At 35.9% G+C, this 25,529-nt stretch overlaps 1 protein-coding gene and 1 non-coding gene across 2 annotated transcripts in view; one reads left to right on the top strand and one right to left on the bottom strand.

The window, feature by feature from the left end:
* The window catches only part of LOC144442348 (ubiquitin carboxyl-terminal hydrolase 9X-like), a 45,401-nt gene continuing 19,872 nt past the window's right edge, over window positions 1-25,529 (bottom strand). The window contains exons 25-60 of the mRNA XM_078131664.1: window positions 25,258-25,369; window positions 24,611-24,748; window positions 24,137-24,260; window positions 23,540-23,670; window positions 23,024-23,086; window positions 22,032-22,123; window positions 21,281-21,524; window positions 20,782-20,907; window positions 20,131-20,190; window positions 18,843-19,009; window positions 18,378-18,486; window positions 17,802-17,948; window positions 17,243-17,389; window positions 16,896-17,103; window positions 16,009-16,130; window positions 15,451-15,552; window positions 14,493-14,665; window positions 13,726-13,899; window positions 13,414-13,555; window positions 13,059-13,144; window positions 12,366-12,457; window positions 11,724-11,868; window positions 11,116-11,259; window positions 10,636-10,739; window positions 9,896-10,086; window positions 9,546-9,637; window positions 9,205-9,346; window positions 8,532-8,613; window positions 7,977-8,125; window positions 7,065-7,235; window positions 5,677-5,829; window positions 4,874-5,042; window positions 3,879-4,081; window positions 3,495-3,641; window positions 3,033-3,176; window positions 1-2,575 (exon numbers count right to left, since the gene is read on the bottom strand). Coding sequence (XP_077987790.1) covers window positions 2,372-2,575; window positions 3,033-3,176; window positions 3,495-3,641; window positions 3,879-4,081; window positions 4,874-5,042; window positions 5,677-5,829; window positions 7,065-7,235; window positions 7,977-8,125; window positions 8,532-8,613; window positions 9,205-9,346; window positions 9,546-9,637; window positions 9,896-10,086; window positions 10,636-10,739; window positions 11,116-11,259; window positions 11,724-11,868; window positions 12,366-12,457; window positions 13,059-13,144; window positions 13,414-13,555; window positions 13,726-13,899; window positions 14,493-14,665; window positions 15,451-15,552; window positions 16,009-16,130; window positions 16,896-17,103; window positions 17,243-17,389; window positions 17,802-17,948; window positions 18,378-18,486; window positions 18,843-19,009; window positions 20,131-20,190; window positions 20,782-20,907; window positions 21,281-21,524; window positions 22,032-22,123; window positions 23,024-23,086; window positions 23,540-23,670; window positions 24,137-24,260; window positions 24,611-24,748; window positions 25,258-25,369 — 4,999 coding nt within the window. The 3' untranslated portion in view covers window positions 1-2,371. The remainder of the gene's footprint in view (window positions 2,576-3,032; window positions 3,177-3,494; window positions 3,642-3,878; window positions 4,082-4,873; window positions 5,043-5,676; window positions 5,830-7,064; window positions 7,236-7,976; window positions 8,126-8,531; window positions 8,614-9,204; window positions 9,347-9,545; window positions 9,638-9,895; window positions 10,087-10,635; window positions 10,740-11,115; window positions 11,260-11,723; window positions 11,869-12,365; window positions 12,458-13,058; window positions 13,145-13,413; window positions 13,556-13,725; window positions 13,900-14,492; window positions 14,666-15,450; window positions 15,553-16,008; window positions 16,131-16,895; window positions 17,104-17,242; window positions 17,390-17,801; window positions 17,949-18,377; window positions 18,487-18,842; window positions 19,010-20,130; window positions 20,191-20,781; window positions 20,908-21,280; window positions 21,525-22,031; window positions 22,124-23,023; window positions 23,087-23,539; window positions 23,671-24,136; window positions 24,261-24,610; window positions 24,749-25,257; window positions 25,370-25,529) is intronic.
* On the top strand, window positions 22,779-22,853 carry Trnat-agu (transfer RNA threonine (anticodon AGU)). The gene has a single exon. It is a non-coding gene; the product is annotated as a tRNA-Thr (tRNA).

The raw sequence follows: 25,529 nt of genomic DNA, 5'->3' as shown, positions 1-25,529 counted from the left end.
AAAAACTCAGCATTTTCAAGCATATCCCATCAAAATTTGGTGGTATTCTCAAACAGTCAAGAAATCCTACTAACTTTACTTCAGTATGGGCAATTTTGTTCTAGCCACATTTTGTTGACCACTGCGCCATTGGATTTAGCCCCCGTTTCTCTTTCTCATCACATTTCTATCGAAAATGACTACAAGGTGTGTAACTGGAAAATGATGTATATTGGGGCACTTTGTCTTGGAAAGGTGTTTTGTTTACTACATCATTTCATTAGTTCAGCAAAGTGACATTGTCATAGTAACTACTGACTACCGATTAGTAAAATTCTACAGACAACACAGACAGAATGGAAAGTACGAGCAACACGCGAGACACAAAAAAAAACTTTTATTACATTGTCTTTAACTTTACAATATTTGTTGCGATACACACTCTCGCCCATGATTTTGTACTTTGTGACTAACTGACGGTACAGTTGGATCATACGCTAGTGGCTTGTTGCTAATAACAACCAACAGAAGAAAAAAATACAAATTGCATATGAGCACTTACACTTCGCCTGATGTTGCAATGATACGGACTATAAAATATCAACAAATGTACAGACTATAAACAGGACATATAACAGTTTTGCTGAAAAATAAAATCCAAGTGTAAAAATGCATAAAAAAACCCATACTTGTATACTAACAGCAGTAGCACCTCTAATCTAGTTGTTTGGTGTTAAGATCGCACACAAAAATTACATTTCACTTGCTTAGTACTGTAAATCATACTTGCATATCTAAACCAAATGTGCAATACAGAAGTTTGTGTTCGCAAAACACCTTTCCAACAAACAGTGCCCTATGTCAACATGTAAACAGCGCCCTCTGTCAACATGTAGGGAAAGTTTTCCAACAAAGTGACCAAAGAAAAAGGTGAAATCTCTGTGATAAAAAAGAGCCCTTGTGAAGTAGGTGACATCTTACAAATAAACAGTGTCCAGTTATAGAACAGAGGCGGCAGCTTTCCAATAACAGTGTCCTAAGAAATAGGTGACATCCTTCAAATAAAGAAATCTCAAGATTTAGGTGACATCTTACAAGTTATAAGCTTCCTTATAATGTAAAATGACATCTTCCAAATAAACAGTGCCATCAAGCATAAGGGGCTCATTTCTCTGACAAACTGAGCTGGAGCTAGAAAAGTCAGTTACAATCAACAGTGCTCTCTAACAGAGAGACAACTGACATCACTGTACTCCATCAGTTACAATGAACAGCGCCCTCAAACAGTGACAGAAGTAACATCACTGTACTTCACTACTGATTGGGGTAGTTTTTTTTGGAAAGGTGTACATGTCACTGCTAAGCAACAAAATACTAAGAGATGCTGACTAACTCTAAGGTATCTATTGCCAGTATCACTAGCTGATCTGTTAGCAGTGGTTTGGACTTTGTATTTACTTTCTTATATGAGTGTGTTTGCAAATGCTAAGGCCAACCTTCTGTGCCCCTGACTAGAAGTTTTCTGTGGGCTAGAAGTCTAACTAGTTCATCCTGTCTACTGAGTGACCATGAAATCTGACAAAAAAAAACCCAGACAACTCTTGACCTTCAGTTTATATAAAAAGTGTGTTTTTAAGCTGAAAACTCTTTAAATTTGGCTGACTTGCACAAATTGATGTGTAAACTTAGGTAGCTGAACCGGGCGGGATTGATGTCGTACAGCTTTGCAGTATATAAAGACTTCCATCTCAGTACAAATAATGATATAAATAAGAAGTTGAAAAAAACTTGCCGTAATTTGATATCTACATATTGGCAACATTTCAACATCTGGCGTTGGAAACGTTTCCCTACACGAATCAACTGGGTTGATGAACAGACTGGGTGGACAATTTCACATTAACGTCACTTCCTGGGGACAAACACATGATTTGAACATCAGACATGAATATAGCACAAGTATTTACAAAGCTTAGCTGTAGTATAGGCACACATCCTTATCTCTCTCTCTCTAAGCAGACTTCAGCTTCTAGAGAATCAGCTCAGCTCAAAATCACTTTCAAAGTCTTCCCTTTCTTTTGATCCATATCATCGGAAACATAACGACAGCAAAGAGACAACGAGGATGAATTACATTTTGTACAGTCCTGTATTTCAGGTGTTAAGTCATCATATTTTTGTCTTGATTTGTAATAACAACGTAGATATAAGTTTCCAAATCCGTCACAGGCATCAGAAATCAGTAGGGTAATTTAACACATCTATAGGAGAACTGCATGTAAGAATAGCACAGGCTAGTAGCATTTTTTCCCGGCGTTTAGTCTTTCATTTTTCAACAGCGGGAACTGGGAAAAGTTGAGTTATTTCCAGCTTGGCTCAATACTGTTAGTTTTTATTCCTTGTTGGTCTGTTGTCCTTGCGTAGTGTCTGCTGTATCTTCTGTGGCTTCACGTTCTGGTGTGTCTGGTGACTGCACTGGTTGTCTAGATTGGTTGTTTATAGCATTGTTTATTGTATTGTTCTGTTTGTGTAAATTTGTAACATGTTGTTGAGAGTAACTATGGGGATGCTGGTTGTTCTGCAGAGTTTGGTTGTTCTGGTAGTTGGTGAGAAGAAAACACAAAATGTTACTACTGTGAAAATCAAGCTATCGACAAACTAAGATAGACACAAGCTAAAACTTACTGATGTACTATTATGGAAATCAAGCTATAGGCAAACTAAGATAGATACAAACTAAAACTATTGTTGATGTACTACTATGGAAATCAAGCTATAGGCAAACTAAGATAGACATACACTAACCCTATTATTGTAATATGTTGATACATAATAAGCTATCAATAGACATTGATGTAAATTACACTCACACTCACTCTGAATGACAGTTTTCCTAAAACGGCTACACATTCACCTTCATTCAGTATTTACACTATCTTGATTACAGGGTGATTATATCTACATAACCAAGGCACCGCTATCATCCACTTATGTAATCTACCATATGCAATAACAATAGTTCATTGTTGGTATTGAGTTACATCTATACTTACCTGTGGTGTTATCCTTTGCTGGTTATTCTGTGCTGTCACATGGTGTATATGTTGTGTATGTTGAGGTGTTTGTTGATAATGAGTTACACTCTCATCTTGAGGGGAACCATCTTGGTCTTCAGGTACATCAACATCTTCAGGCTCCTGGTAAATATATGACATCACATCAAATCTCACATATGTCATTCATCAAATGAAATCTCTATGGATGCAAAAGCCTCGACTAGTCTAGTGAGCAGTGACACACTTTGAAATGAGGCAAGTTCAGATTAGAACATTTTTTCACTGTAGTTTTTTCTGAATTAGCTTCATTCATAGAAAGAACTACTTATATTATTATTCAACTGAAGGAATAATAAACCATGAGATATGTGGCACCACATTATTGCAAATTTAAAATGAATCGTTCAATGAAATATGTTATCTTGACTAAGTTTGACAAGGGTCTACCTGGCAACTCACCTCATCTGGACAGAGTTCACAGGCTTTGGCTAACGTCAATCTGGCACTGTGAGAGCGTTCCAAGAAATAACCATTGGCTGTTTCATTAGACTGTGCAGGTGGTGACCAGTTGTTGTACGTGTACTGTGCATTACTGGGATATGGTCTCTGTCAATAACAACAATATCAAGTACAATGAATTCATTACCCTGAACATACACAATACAATCTCTACTCTTTTCTGTTTTCTCCATGTATTATATAGTGTATTTCATACAGAAGTACATTGGAAAAAAAGCCACTAACATAGCGACTGGTTGGAGATCACGGCAAGAGATCGTCAATACTAAATAGCACACACTGACAAGTTATCTTTGTAATACTGAGCGCGAACACAGTACTCACCCTTTCTAGTTCATCTCCAAGCCATTCAACGGCCCAAGTCCACTTCCTCTTGAGATCACCATGAGACTGCAGCATTTGATGAGCAGCTTGACAACTACTAAACAATGTGACCATACACTTGATACACTGGTAGGCACGCTTCTGATAGTGGTTCTTGGAACGCTGGATGGTTTCAAACAGACCTTCCCTATCATCAGGTATACCTGTCAACAAAGTTTTGTCAGTCATATCAAATCTGAGATCAAACCAAGATTGGAACCCTAGAGACTAAGGACGGAAATCGGATTCTAATAACTAGAATAGATACCTTGTATTACACTTTTGATAGGGAACCCCAGTAAGAGAGGAGAGAAATCTGGTACAGCTAGCATTGATTTTTATACCAAGTACTGGTACCATATGTTTGGTGGGGGTTCCCAGCAAGAAGAAGAATATCACATTAACCTAGAAAAGATTCCTATACCTTGTACAAGCACCATATTGTTGAGGTGAAGATCCCATTACATGTAAACACCTAATGTTTATCACCAACTACCTTCTTATATTATGCGACAATGAATTTTCATGGACTCTGGGTTCACACTACACTTAGTAATGAAATTTCTACTCAAAGAGTCAAAATTTGGGATTTGCTTCCAAGAAATATTTTGTCTCTGTGAGTAGAAATTTCATTACTAAATACATATTATGTTTTCAATGAAACCTTGACCAAAATTGCAAACTTGTTATCACTAAACTCCCAGTCACCCCTTTCCCATGACAATGCACTACTACTACTTCATCTTGTTGCTTTCTTACAACACATTAAAACTTGGTTTCCACACCCCTTATTGCTACTAGAGTTATTCCATGGTCTTGGATTACTACTTCACTATTACTACAATCATATTAATGAGGTCATGAGGATTCAATAGAACCAACATGTATAACTCTATTCTCACCATTACAATCCAGAAGTATACAGACTGATGTCAAATGAGACAAGACTGACTTACCTTTGAGTGCATTGTGTATCCTATGGTTCTGCCAAGAGTCTTCAAGCAGTAGCATTTGTAGTAAGAGATCTAGGTATGGACGTAGTTCATAGCTATATGAATAGGCTACTTGCCATAATAGTTCACTCAGTACTACGGATGAGAAGTGAGGGTTCTCCCAACTACAGAACTGTATAGGATGTAAGAAAACAGACATCATCAGTGAATTGACATAAATAGTTCACTCAGTACTACTGATAAGAGGTGACGATTCTCCCAACTACAAAATTATATAGGAATTAGGGTGTAAGAAAACAGATATCATCAGTCAATTGACATAAATAGTTCACTCAGTACTACTGATAAGAGGTGACAATTCTCCCAACTACAAAATTATATAGGAATTAGGGTGTAAGAAAACAGATATCATCAGTGAATTGACATAACATTTCATTCAGGTAATACTGATGAGAAGTGACAATTCTCCCAACTACAGAACTATAATATAGGATGTAAGAAAACAAATATCAGCACTTCACAAAACAGTTCATTTTGTACTGTTGTAGTCGTTCTTATCAAATAGTAGCATGGCTGGTTTGTAATCTGAGTCACAGTTCAACTCACTGCCATTCTTGTCTGATTGGCCAAGTCCTTGGGCAAACTGTTTCAGTTTCCTATCTGTACATATGAGTACCCAAGTTTATACTTGTATCTGGAAGTGCAGCTCCAAGGTTTTTAATATTACAAGACCAAGGTGTTTATACTTGCATCTCAGTGCATACCCAAGGTTTTTAATATTATAAGACTGAGGTGTTTATACTCACCCTTAGTAGTCTGACTGTCTCTTCCTGGTTATTACAATCTTCTATAAGTTTCTTGACATAGCTAGCTCTACCATACAGTATTTCGACTACCTGTGGTTGGATTGCCATGATAGGTTGTTGGTCACCGTGTGGGTTGGGTAGAGGTGGATTACTCTGTAAACATCAATCAAAACTCAAAATTTACTAACACAGTAAGTAATCACAGAGTACAGAGCGTCAAATTGTACCATTTTACTAGGAAATACATGGAAATTATACTCTAGGCTTTGAACTTTCTTCCAATGCAACACAAGCGTTTAACAGCTGTTCATGTTCCTTTTAAAAACCACACCTACTGTACACTTTACAGCAAACATAAATTCAAGCAGTGTGCCCTCTAATCAAACACAAAATTTCTGTTGTGGGTCAAAATGATGAAACCAGACTTTCTTAGGAGTCAACCTATAGTAAGAGATAGGGGAACACGAAATTTAAGTAAATCACTAGAAATGGCCGAGTGTCAGTGGCATGTCAAATTGGCTTAGAGGACACACTGAGCACAAGCCACTGGCGTTGAGTGACAAAGTGTACAAATTTCACAGAATATAAACACTTCTTTATCTATTTTTATAGTTGCTTTTTTACATCGAGGGCAATTACTTTCTTTAAGAGAGCAGGTGTGAGCAAAGTGTATGACATCACACAGGAAATGCTCCTTGAATCATTCAAATTAACTTTAAATTTTCTGTAAACTTCAAATAGTCTCACCTCTGCCTCCTTTAAGCGTTAAGAGAAAATTTGCAAGGTGAGAATGAAATATGTGAAATTTTCATAATTACATTACTGATACTGCAAAATGGCATAGTTTGATGTTTGATTTTGAATACATACATACATACACACACACACACACACACACACACACACACACATATACATACATACATACATACATACATACATACATACATACACACATACATACATACACATACATACATACATACATACACACATACATACATACATACATACATACATACATACATACACACATACATACACACACATACATACATACATACATACATACATACAAACACGCACACACACACATTCATTCATACATACATACATACATACATACATACATACATACATACATACATACATACATACATACATACATACATACATACATACATACATACATACAAACACACATGCACAGACACACACACACACACATATACATGTATATATACATATACAAATACATATACACAGACGAACAAATACAACTACACACAAATAGACACTCAAACACATTACCAATGTTGTAATCCCTGAGAGCATTCTACCATGGTTCAACATATTAACATGAAGTCTTGTCACTGGGTACAACTTACCGTTGAAGACTGGCACCTTGCCGACACATCACAGCATCTGATTAACAATGAGACCACAGAGTAGAGTTTTCCTAACTCGGGATACTGGTATTTGATTGGTGGTCCCGGTCCTTCATCCAAGGCAACTAACATGAATGTGGCAGGAACATTAAGCTTTAGTAACTGAGTTCTCTGTTGACAACAAAGTAAAAAAAACCCACAAATTCAATCAACATTTTGATAAAAGTAAATCAATATTGGAAAAACATCACCTAACAGTGATCAACTGCATGGTGTAATCGTAGCGAGTGTCAGCACAGCAAAACCATGCAAGCGTAATGATTAACATACATGAATAACAGCTTCTATACTATCACATTGGAAATCAATGCATAGTCACATGACTGAAGGGTGCCGCCATGTTGAATTTGTGGTCTGCGCCATATTGGATTAGATCACATGACCTAAGAAAAACGATTCTACAACTTTATGGTGAACAGCATACGTTAGTGGTATCAGGCCCATGTCAGACTAGCATTAAATATTTGGCAGGTCCTGAACAAACACAAGATCCTATCTAACCCTGATACAATGTCATTACTGTACAAACCGTGGGACTGAAACATGAACCTTTAAAATTAATGAATATATGTCAGAAAGCCAGGCTGAGTACCTCATCTCTGTGACTCCAAGATTAGCATCAAGTGATATGGTAGCATTGATGTGAGAATGTAGGATTGAATCATGAACTTTTAAAATGGATGATATCTGCACATGTCAAATTGAGTCTCTTACCTCTGACCCCAAGATTAGCATAACGTGATATGGTAGCACTAATGCCAGACAGTACAATGTCATTAATATACAAACCGTGAGATTGAATCATCAAAACTAATGAATACATCTGTCATAAAGCCAGGCTGAGTATCTTACCTCTGTGACCCCAAGATTAGCATACAGTTGGAAGAGTAGAAAGTACTGTGAGAGATGTCTGCCATGTTCTGATACTTCTTTCTTGAGAAGTGACAGTACAGCTTGAAGTAGATGGTCACTCAGTGTTGCATTGGAATCAATTACTTGACCTACAAATAAACAACAACAAACTTTACTGAAATATATTATTCATTAACATCCAAACAAGCTATATCATGCAATCAATTTTCTAGCTACCTATTTAACAGCTGTTTTTACAAGTAGAAGCACTCAAGATTTGGGAATATAAAGGCTAGAACTTTGACAGCGACTGAAATTGACCATAAGTTTCATTGTCACCTACATGTAGTTAGCCATTTTGTAAACACACTCTATATGTGGACTGCATACCTTTAGTCAAGGACTGAAATCAAGCCTATTTCATTATCAACTAATATGCTACATATGTAACTAATACGCCATCTTGCAGTGATTGTACAAAGTCATATATGAAGGCATTCTAGATCTGTTGTCACATTAATTACCAACAAATATGAACTTATCACATAAACTTACCAGGAAAAGGTGGAGGGAATGGGCCATCTGCTTGTGAGAAATGTGCTAGGAATACTATAATCTTGGCAAAGACATTTCTGACCTGTGAAATAGACAGACATTCAACTACAGCTATGTATAATTTACTATAAATACATTTAAAGTCATTACGGTATCTGTATGAAGGAACACTGCAATTGGATATCGTTCTTTTTATACCCATCTCAGGGCACATATTATCACTGGATATGAACATGGTATATATCACAACAGTGACACTCAAACAGTTACTGTCAAATTTGTTATTATACGTACAGAATCACTTGATCTACAAATGGACTACAAATCACTGCCAAGATTAAATCTGTCACAACAATAGAATTACACTGTGACATCTTTACAACAAACTTAATGGAAAACATAGTTTGTTTAATGAATAATGAAATGTTCTTTATACAGCATGTACTCATGAAAATATTAGTTTGAGGAAGGTGTTCATTACAACAGAAAGTTGACTATCTAATTACAGAGGACATTATAAAGAGGTTACTGTACAATAGATCTGAAGACAGCTTGAAAGAAAGACAGACAGACAGACAGACAGACAGACAGACAGACAGACAGACAGACAGACAGACAGACAGACAGACAGACAGACTGACATATACAGACATGACAATGCTGGAAAACTCACCTCAGGATTTGGAGATTCTAGGAGGTACTCCGCAAACCTTGATGGGTGTGCAAAGAGTACATTGTTGGCAAACCAACTACGAATACTCTTACTGTATCTGAGCAATGAACACAAGGCTTCATACCAGTCATTGGCTGGACCCCTAAAACATAGCCACAAAGACAACAGTTTAAACAAAGTAGACATTATAATATCTGGTATTTCAGAGTGTTTTGCAAAACTTGAGACTTACAGCATCAGCAATATAAATGTTACCCTTTGCATTAATCAAGCCAGGCTGTAATTAGATTTAATTCACAGTAAAAGAAGATTGGACCATACTAGTAGTATAATTTCCTTACCTTAGTGACTTCTTTGTGTGGAAAGCAACATGAAAGAGAAACTTGGATGCAATCTGAATGCTGATCATGGCCAACTCTTCACCCTCTGGAGTCTGTGTACACAAAATAAACAATATTTGAAAGTAAAAATTAACAGACCTGTGGTATTACTCGGTTCAACACTCGTATCTCCATACACAGTATTTTACCTATATTTTTTTATTCCCAAAAATCCACATCATTTTATGAATTTTTTAATCTAAAACTTAACTCAACAAGTTTCTTAACACTGTGACAAGCTTTCAATCTGTTCACAGAGTATCATTAAGTTGGTGAAATCCAGTCTTTAACAACAAATCTTGATCACTTACCAGGTAGTCCTGCCCTTGTGGTGGTAACATGTAGATGTCGTTACATCGGATGAGGTTTTTCATAAACTGGAAGTATTCTGGACTAAAGTGTGTCTTGTTGTGCATAAAATAAATATTCTGTTTCCTAACAGCTTTACCAATTGATACTGGCATTTTCAGCAATGTTTGAAGGCTATCTCCTTTGCCAAGTTCTACAAGGAAATAAGGCACGCAATTACCTTCGCTATTCTCTCAAAAAACATTCCAATCCCAAAATATCAAGGCCCATTTGGGGGGGGGGGGGGGGGGGGGGGGGGGGGGGGGCAAAATGCTAATCAGGAAAACAAGTATTACAGTCAGCTTATTATGATGTACTTCAAAGTGTACCTTAGATAATGGTTTCTTTATACTGGTACCTTGGTTTCAGTTTGTTTAGATAAAGCTTTGTACACTGTGCATCCATTCTTTGTTAATATACGTCTTTTCCATACATACTGTTTAATAAAGTCAGACGGTCATATAACAAGTTTACGATTATATTTATAGTGATATGTTCTTTCTATTCTGGCGCCAATTCAATTACAGATGAGAATCTGAAGAACAACAGGTATATGGTAGGACAAAACAGTTACTGCAATTAGTTACATCACTGTTGATTGTTCAATATTTCTACAGTTGAAATCAATCAACTACGGCCACAAATGTTCTCCACACTACAGATATTGGACTGATATACATTTAATATGAGAGTAGAAGCTTACTCAGTTCTTCAAGCTGCTTGGCAAGATCTTTCTCTGGTGTGTCCATACGTTCATAGAACAGAATGTAAGCATTCCACCACCTCTTCTGTCTTCTGTATGACATCCTGAAGAAGAAACATCAATAAAGTCAGCTGAGATAACATACACTCTACATGTTACCTAACCTAGCAATGTAAGTACTTTTGTTAATCAAATCAAACTTCATGAAAAAGTTCACTGAGGTGCAAAACCCACTGATGATTCTAGACTTTTCTGTACTTATTCACTGCATTGTTTTGTGTATCAGAGTCCACAAAAAACACCTGTGTGAGTTCAGTAGTTTACAAGATTCCCAACCCCTTTTACCTGGGTTCTGAAATCTTAGAACACTTTGACACATTTCCCATGATGCATCATTCAAAATGGTGGTTTTGCAAATTTCCCATTTGATAGCATATCTGACATGTCAAAGTAATACATCGTACAACAAAAAGGTTTTACCTCCTGATATTTTGGTCGTAGACTTCTCCCATGTATTCACCACCAAAACATTGGTTCTTCATCTCTTCATCGTCATCCATCTTACATTCCGTGACTTCACCATCATCAAACTTGTACCACCTTTGTGGAGTTTCTGGACTTGACCTGAAGGAAAAGTGTTACCACAGGTTAAAATGCTGTCATCTTGTTTCTAAATAAAATGGTTTCCAGTGACATCAAATTCTCAAAACACATGGCACAATTATGTACACTTTTTCATTTTAAGAAAATGGCTGTCGGTGACGACAAACTTTTTTGTATCAATTACTTAACGGACATGGCACAACATGCGAACTTTTCAAATTTACTTTGCATAGAAGTATAAAGGTCTTCCTTTACACAAGTTTGCAAAGAACGTGCCCATACAAATCAACAAGTTTGCTCAGTGCCAAATTGTACAACAGAAATAAATCGGAACTCTTTACATGAACTCAAGTTAGTGTTCAACGGAAAATCAATAACTAGTATGTTTGCAAAACTGCAGTTCTCTAAACTATTGGTTGTTGCATATCTTTATGTTCAAACACTGACGAAATGTGTTAACCCTATACTGTTTTCTATGTACTTACTTTGTAAGTATATATGAGTAATAATGTCCACCACTGGCTTGTCCACTGTGTACCAACACTCCAACTAATCTGTACTTGGTACTAACATTAGCATTATCTTCACTATCTATATTACTATCTTCATTATCATCATGAATTTCTTCACCTGTGAGTACAAAAAGTGAAAAATTTATTCACATGCTAACTGTACTTGTCATCAAACATATACTATACTACTAACAGTACCTCTGCAGAACTTTCATAACTAACTTTTCAATCAAAATTTCATGTCTAATTTTTCAAGCCTTTCTGGATTTTTATAACATTTTTTCTTTCCTTTTGTGAAGTGCCTGTGAGTAGTATTGTGGATACATGGCATTATATCATATACTACAAAAAGACGATAACACTCACACTTGTCTCTACATCACCACAGGATGACTTCAGGATATCTATGTGTTCACATTTACTTTATTGTGTGTGGTCATTCTTGTGTGTGGACTATATACTATGAAGTGTCATTCTGCCTTCATTGGCCTTCTCTTTGAGAGAGGGTAAAGGTGCTCCAATATGGCACATCTAACAACGTGAGTACGCAATGACCATACAAGTAACCATATCGGATTCTAGTTGGTATTAAGTGTTGAATGACAGTAAACTTACCTTCTATTTTGGCTAGTCCTGCTACTGTGTAAGGTTCCATATCAAACTCTCGAGGAAATTCAAAATAATCATTAAATTTAATTGCACATTCCCTGTGAAGGTAAAAGATGATCGGTTCATGAAATATGTACATGTACAGGTCTAAGTAAATCTATTTACAGACATCAAACTAAGAATCTGGTAACATACTAATCAAAGACTGTCATCTCTAGTTTTCCCTCTAAGGTTTTTTTTAGGGTTATTTACACCAAGAACTGAGGCATAAGTGGCAGCTGATTGCCAACATGACAGTTGGTAGTTCTAGAAGATGGTAGTAAACATGCCTTTTTTGATGTAATTTTAAATACCATCGATTAACTTTAGTCCAGAAAAGAAGATAAGATCTTGTGTGACTGAGTCAAAGTCAACTATTTGTCTAAACCTGTATCTTCATTGTCCAGTTAGCCATAACTTCACAATTGAATATTATTATATACTACTATATACATATTGTAATATGTTGTGCCAAACACACAAATTTATTGCCATAGTAGATAATGAGACTGTGCTTTTCGTACACAAATAAGTCTTAGAGGGTCACTGGTAAGTGCTCATATCATAAATTAGGAAAACACTATATTAGGAAACTATTTTTTCACTATCAAATGGAAAATTACATGTGAGCCTGTAGTTGTACTTGCACGATATACTTACCTTTCCCAGTCATAGTCAAATCTCTTCAATTGAATTGCTAGTAGAACTGGTAATTTCTTTATACACAACCTCTTCACTGTATCAACCTGTGGCAAGAGTTAAAATAGTAAATAGTAAGAAGATAGTAAAAAATACTAAACTAGTTACAGAAATGTTGATAAATTCTGTGATGTGTTCCTGTTCACGTAGCTGATACCATGAGACATGTGCTGTAATAAATTTTTTAGTAACATGTTTTTGTTAAGGGTTCTGTCGCCTTGCTAACGTATACTTCATTATCATCAACAACTAATACAGAACAGTGCAAATAGCTCATTTGATTTCACAAGTATTTCAGTACAAACTTGTGACTTACCTTTTTATTACACTTGTCACAGTGGTAGGCATTAGCACCCTCAAGTAAATCACCTTTAACATACTGTTCTAGGGAATCTAGTAAATTCTGATTGTTCCTAATGTCAACATTCAAAGTTGTGAAAGACTCCTCCCTAGAATACCTGTTGATGACATAAAACAAAGACACATTGCAGATATAAAGATATCTTTATAAAGTAAAAATGCCTGTATGGCATTCACGAGCTTGTTACAAACTCAAAAGTACATATGAATGTACCGACAACAGGAGAAAATGATGCAAAGGAAAAAGGAAAGAAATTGTAAGATTTACCTGTGAGGGCAGTCTTTGCATATCTTCTGGTCAGCAAAGGAACCCCCTAGCACCTTTGATAAAATGGCAGGATACCCTAATGATTTCAATGCTTCATCTAGACTATCCACTAAGCTATTAAAGAATTCTAAAGCATCGTGTTGTTCTCGTAAATTTACAGGTTCACCCCACAACCTATGGATAGAAAACAGGATTGGTATGAATACATGACTTATTTATACAACAGCTGTTACTAGTCATGTTGGTAATTGTGTTTTGTGTCATCATGCATGCCTATCTGATATTGTGAATGTGTACATGTATGAATTTCCGTGTGTGCATGGGTGTGTGTGTGTGTGTGTGTGTGTGTGTGTGTGTGTGTGTGTGTGTGTGTGTGTGTGTGTCTGTCTGTCTGTCTGTCTGTCTGTCTGTGAAAACATGCTCATGTGGCTGAGACATGCATGCAACAAAGAAACACAAACACGGTACACATTGTAAGTATGTACCTATGTATGTATATATCTATATATATTATTAGTGTTACTGTGTGCATAAATATGAAAGCATACGCAATTGTGAAACCAAAGAAGGTAGAATGCATTTTGAAAATTACAGAATGACAGACAATTCAACACAAAACATTGTCTACTATCTCTCAGCAAACACATTTTATTTAGATTTCACAATTCCCATTGTCTATAAACAGTGACTATTGGAAACATTATCATCCAAACATTTTTTTAACTTTCAAAAAGCTGCATACTAGCCTCAGCAGATGAACAACTTACTTGAAATGCTTCCAGAAGCCTCTAGGTACATAATATTGTAATTTACTCTGTGCCAGATGTCCAAAGATGGCCTGCACCTGTTTGAGAACACCTACATCGTACTCTTTCCTGGATTCTTGTTTACTGACAGACCTCTCATCAGTACCTTCCGTTTCACCTGGGTCAATGTTTGTCTGTTTACAAACACGAAAAGTCTGTTTTTTTAGAAATATCAAAGAGGCAGTCATGCTATGATTCCATTAATTTGACACAATGTAGAATTCTAAGATCGGTAGGACTAGAGGTTGTTGTTATGTGAAGGGTTACTGAGGCTACAATGGATTGTATGCTAACCAGGAAGTAAAGGAACTATAAAGGGCTGTGGTGATATTATAAGTCCATGCAAGGGATACTAAGTGTACAGCTCTTAGAAGTTCGAGCACACTGTGGAAAAATAACAGCGCCATACAAAAATTAACATTGATGTATGAAAACAGACTACGGTTTCATATTGATTAATTTCCTGACCTCACTTTTATTTGTTGTATAATATTTGATAAATTTCTCTCACAGTTGATAGTCAAGTTTCCTTCTGTCTGGCTTGATTCCCCTCCCTCGATAGTTCAGTGTCGTCAGTGACTGTGTTGTTATGAACTATATCAATGAATTTCTCTTTCAAAGAATGAGGTTTCCTTGTAGCTCTCAGCACCTCAAATGATTTTCAAACATTATCTTGTTGATCCACAGTGATAACATTTCTTATAACACAGGATATCAGTTTTTCATGGTACCAATACAATGTCTGATTTCTTTGTTGTTGAACCACATCAATTAATTCTCAACACAATACAAATTTGACTTGTGTCTTGTGGCTTTTAGTATTTCAGCTGATTTCCACATTTTAGTCATTGAACTACATAACATTCTTTTATAACTGATACTAAAGTTGTTTAATGTAACGTAGAGTTCATAGTCTCACCTCATTGTCATGTTTTTCATCCCCTGAGAACTCTTCTTCCAAGTCTGTGGCTGCACCTTCAGCTGATAATATACCAGCTCTTATCATACGAACCATGTATAACTACAAAGAGAAAACAACATCACAAGTTATTTATCCAATCAGATTCATGGTGTGCGTCACATGACAGTATATCAAGCAGTCAACAAAATCCAGCTATAATAACTTGGTGATATCCAAAAATGATCTGAAACAATGTTGGCAGAATGTTTCCACCATTTGAAATACAGCCAACTTTTGCTTGGCCTGTGTACATGTTAGTTACATATGTTTTATGTAAATTTAACCCTACTGGTGCTGGATAACCATGATAACGACTTTTGGAGGTGTGGCTAAGTGAATCGTTTGAATTTTTTTCTCAACACTCATGGAGGATACAAGGGCTAGGAGGTACAACCAGCTAACAATGTATCTCAACAGTCCAGTAAACAGGCCAACTTTTGCTGTGAAACACAGGGAAATAGATGATTAATTTAGTCCATAATCTCTCCTATACTCAAAAGTCCAGTTTACACTTACTTGTTGGAGAACTGAATTCATGTAACATGTTGCCCCTGCATTCTTCAATCCTACAAATCCTTTCATTGGTCTTGGACCCACTGGTGGTAAGTACTCCCATTCTACAAGTGGACTATCACGGTCTGTTTAAAGATACAAACAAATATAAACAACAAATTAATGTACCATTCTGAAAGTGATCTGTTGTTGTCTCTTTTAAAGCTACAAATACAAACAATAAATTAATCTGTCTACCTGCAAGTACAATTCTAAACGTGAACAATCCCAAACTTTTCAAAATACAATGTTTAATGCCAGCACACATACAATAGAAAGTAGTTCTTCCTCTTGACAATAGACATTGTAGATGGGAAATAGACATATATATATATATATATATATATATATATATATATATATATATATATATATATGAGTTGGTATCAGTTCTGATTATGAATCAATCACTTAACAGTTTCAAGTGTGCCAGTACAGGATGAATACTGAATGTCATATAAGACATGGAAAGTGTCCTGCTTACAATATTACACAGGATAGTGCTCGAGTGTACACATTTGGGTGTACATACCTGAATAATACATTTCAGTGAACATATCAGCAAATTAGTCATGAAAATTTCTACTCACAGAGTCAAAAAATGTCTTGGAAGCAAATTCCAAACTTCATGTGTCACTTCCTAAACATGTGACCCTAGCCCACTGTAGTACACCCCTGACTATGCTGACAAGATGTCAGCAAAAATTTGGGATTTGCTTCCAAGAAAGTTTTTGACTCTGAGAGTAGAAATTTTTTCATTACTATTTAAGAATGAACCCAGAGTTCCTGAACATCCATTCTCATATCAGCTAATGTTCTCATACTTAGGAAAGTGACTGGAGTGTACATACCTGAATAATACATTTCAGTAAGCATATCAGCTAGCGTTCTCAGATTTTGCACACATCCTTTACACAGAGCTACTAATAGATCGAATGCTGCTATGGTAGTCAGTGGACTGTTACACACAGGGTGGGCCTGTTCTGATGGCAGTTCACCTGTCTTTCTAGATTGTAATACAAGTGTTGATGCTGGGAAGAGGAAGTCATCAACCAGTTGCTGAAAACAAGCACACAGACACAATTAAAACGTTATTATTTCCTTGTTGTAAGTTCATTGAAATGGGAAGAATGTGCTTTCTCTGTAAAACTTCTAACTAGAATTCCACACTTTGCAGGTCCAGTTTTATGATACATACCTTGATAAGTTCATGGCCTCCTTTCTTGCATCCTATATGGTACTTCTTATCAGGTGTTTGAAATTGTAAAAGTTCTCTAGTAACCCCAAGATGTCCTTCTAATAATGAATCTTCTGTTTGACTTTGCCCTGTGGTTACCACTTCATCCTGCATACGAGATGATAAGGATTAATGATTTATCTATAGTAATATACCGTATGACCAAAGCTTGGTGTAAACCGTGGAAAAACCTAAGTGTCTCAAAATGGATGTGGTTCCAAGACTAGCATGGCCATTAACTAAAACACTGTGGTGAAGGCTAGTGTGGTAAAAGATACTGTCAATAACATTACCTACTGGGGCAAACATTGACAACAATACAAACTAGTAATTTAATATGCACCGAAAACCGAAAACAGGTGATCACAGGTCAAGTGCATCTCTTAACTTCTGAGGAAGCAATGTTGAACACAAAAGAAAATATTGTATAGCAAATCTGTTTTCTATAACAGTCGAGCATGATCACATGCATACAGGATGTCAATATAAATAATTTTCTATCACAAAATCTGATACTTACCCTGACTTTCTTCAACCATTCCATTTCATTGTTAAGCAGTGTCTCAGCATTATGCAATGGTGTGTTGGCCTTGAATTCAAAGTCCAGCAATCTACATAGTAGATTGAAATATTCACTAGATGACTTGGCATTGTCCTTCACTGTACTCTAATCAAGATATAAATATGTACATTCAATCAGACATGAATGTCAATGGACATTTCAAGCAAATCGTGCCCTCTTGTGATAATCTTCAACTTTGTGATGCGACTCAATAAACATTTAAAGTAAATCATGCCCTCTTGTGGCAACAAATGTATAAGACAATCTTTGACTTTGTGCTGTAACTCAATAGCCATTTCAAGTAAATCATGCCCTCTTGTGGCAACAAATGTATAAGACAATCTTTGACTTTGTGGTGACTCAATAGACATTTCAAGTAAATCATGCCCTCTAGTGGCAAAAAATGTATAGACAATCTTTGACTTTGTGGTGCAACTCAATAGACATTTCAAGTAAATCATGCCCTCTAGTGGCAGGACAAAAGACAGATTTATGAAGTAAGTAAATACAGTAAAGTTGGTGTAATATACTCACTGTCAGGACTGTAAAACATAATGTACTAAAGAATACCAAAGGTCTATGTCCCATTGAACACTTTGTAGCCATCACATAGAATTGATCAGCTGCTGCTATCCTAACAGGTCTGTTGATGAAATGAATGAATAATGTCACTGTCAACAAATACTCACAATAAAATGAGGTTAGAGTGTGTTTTGTTACAGTGTAGGTCCTGTACTTAGGACTAACACACCAGGGGAGAGCATTAGTCAGAAAGGTTGGTGACAGTACCTGCCATTTTGAAATTGTCACAAGATTTCATTCACGCAGCACTTTTAATCAAGATGGTTCCAGTCTACTATTGTATTTACACAGAACAACTGTTTTTACTGGGCAGTCATTTACAAAACTAAAATGTGTCTGAAAAGGAGAACATCCTTGAATTTTCAGCAAGAAGGTAGAATACACAACACTTTCTCTACCACAGTATTTAAAACATACCTGCTTTTACAAAGTAACAGGAGATCAAGAATAAAGCACTGCCATGCTTTGTCTTTATTTAAAGCTTCTAATGTTGTTGGTTGCAGGGCCAGACTTAACGTCAACACTTCCATGGCTTCTTTACATAGATAAATGTCTTCATACTCCAAGGGACGAAATTCTTTACTCTGTAGTAAATCACAAATTTTCTATTTTTTTTTTTATTTTTTAATAAGAAAACATTCAGCTGTTTTAATGACACTGATTTGTATTTTTGCATGCATCTTATTTTTGTGACATCCTACGTACGATAAACATATCATTTAGACATTGTCTGAATACTGTACATGCCAATTAAATGCTCAACAGCTTACACAGACCTTTTCACTTTGAACATTTTGACATTATTTTGCCGTACAATTTCATTACATTGCATAGGTTAGAATGACCCTTTTATCATCATGTCTGTGTTACATTGACAGAATGTGTGTGATGAACCCTTATGTAAAGTAGAATGTACTTCAAGGACACAATTCTCTTAAAAATTTAAGTTCTTAAAAACTCTCTGAACTGGCATAATTTTCTGAACATTTTGAACTCTATTTACAAAATTTGTTTATCACCTGATCCCCCCCCCCCCCCCCCTCTAAATCTTAGAATGAGTTCGAATTTTCTTGAACCAAGTAACATCAGAAGTTAAGAATTTAAGTCTTTACCGTTTACGGAACATCAACTATAGAGCATGTATATCCACATTACTTCTCATGTGAACTAAATAGTAGTCACTCATGTCTTGATTTTATCTAAAACCACGGAATGGTTTAAAAATATATTTGAAACCATCAATTTAACACATTCATTACATTCACTGTACATCCAGTGAAATGTATGACAAACATTTTACAAAGGTCATTCTAGCAACAACAACTATACAGGCAAAAGCATACTAAAACAAATTACAACATGGAGTGGGAGGATAAACGTGTGCAACACTATGACACAAACTTATAAAGTACACAAAAATGAGATGCACTGAAAAATACAGAACCAAGGGTAATAGGTCACATTCCCAGCACGAGTTTGATACACCAGACATGCAAAAATAGTTTTTTTGTATAGCTCAAAATCAAATCTCAGTCCAAAATAAGGATTAACTATTATAATAACTTATGACTTCAAATCTCATGAAATGAGTTACCAATATGGTATAAAACAAGTTGGGAATATGACCTAATAACAAAACATGGCAAGGGATGACATATTATCCTTAAAAAAAAAGAAGTGATGGGGTGTTGGAGAAATGAACTACCTCTGTTGAATCACTACTTTCTGCTACTTGACCTTCAAGATTTGATAACACTCCACCAGACTGTCAAAAAAAGCAAAATATTAGCCGAGAACACTGCCTCAAATAGCATTTTACTTGTGTTGGTACTAGGAGGTAATAGTAGGATTTCACACGCACTTCATCTTGGGGAAACGTCAACTAGTCTTTGCTTACACTTACACTGCAACACTACATGCCCATTTACATGTTGCAGTATCATTTTTTAATTTATCTGTTTTTCGATGTTACCATGTAGTCAGTCAAAAATGTTTGCCATCTATCATGTAAACACTTGAAAACACAGTGAAGCAAAATTGACATTAATTTTTCAAGTTTTTATTTGAAACCATTATCATGTTTACGCGGTCTGAAATATTTGGTTATTCTTAAGTTCAACATCTGATTTCTCATTTGTCTAATCTACCTTGAATAAATCTCTTTTTTTTCCTTTTCAATCTTCTAACATAACAAAATGGAACTACCAACCATTTTACTTGCTTCGTTCCCTTTCCTCTATTCCTATCTACCATCAAGTTGACTAAAGTTTAAAAGTGTGCCTTCTAGGACTAGGGTAGTGTGAGCAGTTAACTAGATGTTACTCACTAGTATATGACATAGTGTAGTTAAACTCACCCTATCGTATGCCTTGTGTATTTCATCATTACTTGCATGTATTAGATGAAATGAACCTCCTCCTGCAGCCCACGCTATCTTCTGTACTGCTTTCACGACTGTAATGTCAGGAAGTGTTTTCCTTGCCTGAAACAAACAAAAGTTGATCATGATATGGTTACATTTACTAGATTTCCGGACTCTGTTACCAAGGTTCCCAAACATTAGCAAAAACACTGCACACTGATTAATTGGTATCCTAAATGAGTTGTCTAACAAAATATACAACTATAGCTTACTTTTATATAATGGCCAATATTTACTAACTAATGTGTAGACAAACCATGCAAGCTGTTGACTGAATATGATCATCAAGTTGGTACTACATATTTACATTTCATTTCTGGTAGTATGAGCAGGTGAAAGGCTGTAATACTTCTATCGAAAATGATGACTAGGAGGACAATATGGCATATCAAACTATGGCAATTGTTAGGTGTAAAACACTGTGTGTACATACCTCATCTATAGTTTGTTGTCCAAGCCTGATGGCTACGTTCCTCATCATACACTCAGCTGTAGGGTCAGGGATAGTCTGCAATGCTTGCTGCAGCATGATAGCATGGTTATGAGTACTGACAGACACTGGGGTAGATGGATGGTTGGAGTCGCTTTGACAGGCCTCAGCTACGGCTGCTACTATAGCATACCCTGCAGTGGTGAACATCAGTTTACCTATCTTCAACACTGTATGGTATGCTGCCCTAGAAATAGAAATATGACGATACAATGGTTACCAAGAGTTGAGAATGGTAAGCAAACATAACAGAACATACATACTAACTTGCACTGGGGTTATATTGTGGAAGTTCCATAGTACGAATTATGGCATCTGAGTATCTTACTACATTTTTAAATAGAAGTGTTGTAACTTTCACAACCGAGAACATGCAAACCCACCATGTTGAATGTTGCATCATGGGAAATGTGATAATAAATACTAATCAATTAGTATTATAAACAATATTGTTATATTGTTTGTAACCACAAATAATCAGTTCATAGTCACTCTGACTATTGTGGGAGGTTTATTTTATCGGTAGCTCCAGATTAGGTATTACGATAACCTCAGATAATCCCTTAGTCCTTTGCGTCTGAGCATGCTCAGTCTGGATTGCAAGTTCCCTATTGTGATACAGTTTTTAACAACCTTGGTGATTACAATACTCCACACAAAAAGATCATATAACAATGATTATGTGTGTACTCACTTTCTGGTTTCGGTGTCTGTGTTTGGCAAGAAGTTATTTTTGGTCAACATGTTGAGGACACACATAACACCACCACTTTTTACAAAATTATACTGTAATAGAATGCATAAGAGTATAGGATATAAATCATGATAACATTGCTCAAGGGTACAATATTTATTAGGGTACATTTTTAGACACATTGAACACCCTAGAATTGTTCATGTACAATACACTATATATACATCTGTCCTATTGTTTTGTTTTGTTTTCAAGCTTACTTGGGCAACAAGTACATAAAAATCTATCTGAATTCTTCATATATGTTTACAAGCGATCCCAACTCAAATTTTGAAGGATGGATATATCAAATTGCACACAGGTAAATTGCATATGTCACTGCCAGTCAGTGTGTCCATACTGCAAAAACATACTGAACAAACAACACTAGTGTGCACTGCTTACATTGCTTACATTTTGAGGCGTTGACGGTAATTCGATTCCTACATGTGTCACTTTTCTTTCCTCATTTATAACAAATTCATAAAGTCTTATGGTGAGTTTCTTTCACTTATAACATACCCAAAACTTTATTTAAAAAGCCTTAAAAAGTCTCACTGCTGTAATAACCGATTCCTAAGTTGGCCACCCCTTAGGCAGGGAGACCTGTGAATCTATTTAGATCCTTAGGTTGAAAGGTTAAGCATTCAAAAAATGAGTTGGCTTCTCACCACCGCCTCGAGGAACGATTCACGGAATCCTCCAGTTGACACGTTAGCTCAGCTGGTTAGAGCACTCTGACTAGTGTTTAGGGGGATGTGGGTTCAATTCCTACATGTGTCACTTTTCTTTCCTCATTTATAACAAATTCATAAAGTCTTATGGTGAGTTTCTTTCACTTATAACATACCCAAAACTGTAATTAAATATGGTCATCGTTTAGAGAATTTAAAATGCAATCTTCAACCCATACTAGTGATGTTAATAGCAAGAGCTATGCAAACAGTTCGTACCTGAAATTCAAATGCATCCTCCCCAACAGGTTGACTTGCTGGCATAAGAAGTGAATAGACAACCTGTGAAGGAATGAAAGAAATTTGTGTTAAAAGTCTAATGGAGTATGTCTGAAATATTGACTACTTGGGAATTGATAATTTAGGACTGAGAAAACTTACTAGGCGTTACTGTATGTGACTAAACATAGTGACTACTTTTCTTCATACTTTTGCATAAATGCTATCTGGTATGGTGTTGGACAACAAACTTTACTTTAGAAACTGTTTTCATGGAAAGAAGTGAAATTGGCAACAATAAGTTGAAATATTCTACAGCGCAGCAAAATTGGAGTTCCATGAAATTATATATGCGTACATGTATTGTTATATTAATGGCAAAATAAATCATGTTGTTATTTGATGAGGATATGCAGAATTCCACTTTATACTGGAAATTTTAGGAATATTGTTTTTAGTAAAGTTAGAGTAGACAGCATAACTTTCAAGTTTTTCATTTGACAATGAATGACCTACCTCTAAGTGATACAGTACTTGTGAAGGAGATGAACAGAAGAATAGAGATTCTAATGATGGTGAAAGACTCTGATCTCCAAGCTTTGCATGGTCTAAACACAGTGCTCTGATCTTCTCAACACACTGTGCATCTAAAAGGGAACACAGAACAAGGTTGGTTTATTTTACAATTTGGCATAAAATGTTGTCCCATTATGATTAGTGCTGAAGTCAGTTCCATAATTTCTTTCAAGTTTCCAAATGCTCTGCTGTGCAACCATATTTGATGAAATGAATAGATCCTCAAAGGAAATCAAAACCTACTTATGTGTTCATTGTTATGTATTATGGCTAATGCCATATGTGTCAACCGAGTGGAAAAATCATAATAGGGTGAAAAAATTTACTAAACCTATACAACTAGATTACTGCTACATCACATGTACATGCGTGTGTGAGCGCACACACACGCACACACACATACACTCACACACACACACACACACACAATGGCTCTGCACATCAAAATAGATCAACGATTATCTTTCTCAGTATAGTGTTATCTCTTGAAAAAACAACACCAAGTATTTCACTAGTATAGAAAACACTGTAACTAACCTGCAGGCATAAGTTTGAGTAGACTTCTAGCACCATCTCTGAGAGCTGAAGTTTCTAGTTGTGTTCCTAGGTCTGCTACTTGCCACAGAAACTGAGCATACCGAGGCTGAGTTGTTGCCATAAGCTGAAATTCAGAAAACAATCAAGAAATTAATATTATTCTCCAATATTTCACTTTCAAGTCATTTCAAGCTGAAGATGGGAAGTCAAAAAATCCTTCGGGTACAAGTACTTTCTGGCTGAATATTGTGAGTACTGCGGAATGAACACAGATATACATATTGCACAAAATTGTTCAGTTATCTTGTAACGTTTACTTCACTTGTTCTGCAGCTATGCTAACACATATGAACACATGATTCAAGGTGAAATATCCCTTTCAATTTTGAAGTTTCTCATCTATCAACTACGAGTGTAACCACGGTTTGCGCTCTAGTCCATCCTACGGAACAATACAATAACACTAAAACTTACCACTCCTGGTAGACATGATTCAGCTTCAATATTAGGTCCATCATACGCATTGTGAGGTGAACCAGCTGATGAATCTGATGAACTATCAGGTGATGATGGCATGTTGGCCCCCATTTGACACAGCTTGGCTGTAATAAGCTGTTCAAAGTATAACACAACACAATAGTCATTACAGTTTGTAATATGAGAGTTTTAACAAACAATTTTCCATTTAAATCTAAGATTACTCTAGCCTTGTTTTATAAACATGTTTTCTAAGAATACACCAAAAACATAGTTTCGTTGCTTGGAAGCATAGATCATATTTTGTAGTTCAAAATTCAGCGTGTAAATAGTTTACCTAGTAAATTTTGATTAAATCACTCAGCCTTCTTCAGCTCTTATAATACTTGATACAGGGCTTTGAGCACAAGTTGACATAGTTAAATAAGTCTACTGAATTTTCATATCCTATAATAGGGACAATGTGGCCAATTCTGGAGAGTACACTTCCTACTATGCAATTCCAAACTCTTACACATTCTGAACTGAAATACCTGAAGTATACAATGCCTCTTGTCTTATGCTAATTTTGTAACTCTTTCTTTCTTGGTTTTTAATATTCTCTCCAGAATCACTCCCCTATAAGACATAATTTGAATACTTACTGTTTTATCCCTAAGAGGTACTTGACCAACAAGTCTTCTGTCATCTGCCTGATCCAGAATTTCATTATTTATATATAAATCTAACTTGGTAGTGGCAGGATTACATTTAAGCCTACAGAGAAATAATGATAAGGGCTTGATTCAAACAACTGTTTAACAAGAGAAATGTTTTACCAGAACTTTTAATGTGTTTGTTTATCCAGCTATAAAAGTAACATCTTCATACAAGTGCAACTTTCAATTTTGTCAAAATTCATTCGCTTGAAAAAATA

The sequence above is a fragment of the Glandiceps talaboti genome, chromosome 11 (genome assembly GCF_964340395.1).
Source record: "Glandiceps talaboti chromosome 11, keGlaTala1.1, whole genome shotgun sequence".
NCBI lineage: Eukaryota > Metazoa > Hemichordata > Enteropneusta > Spengelidae > Glandiceps > Glandiceps talaboti.
Note: the sequence above shows the minus strand (reverse complement) of the source record. Positions and strands in the feature narration are given on the sequence as shown.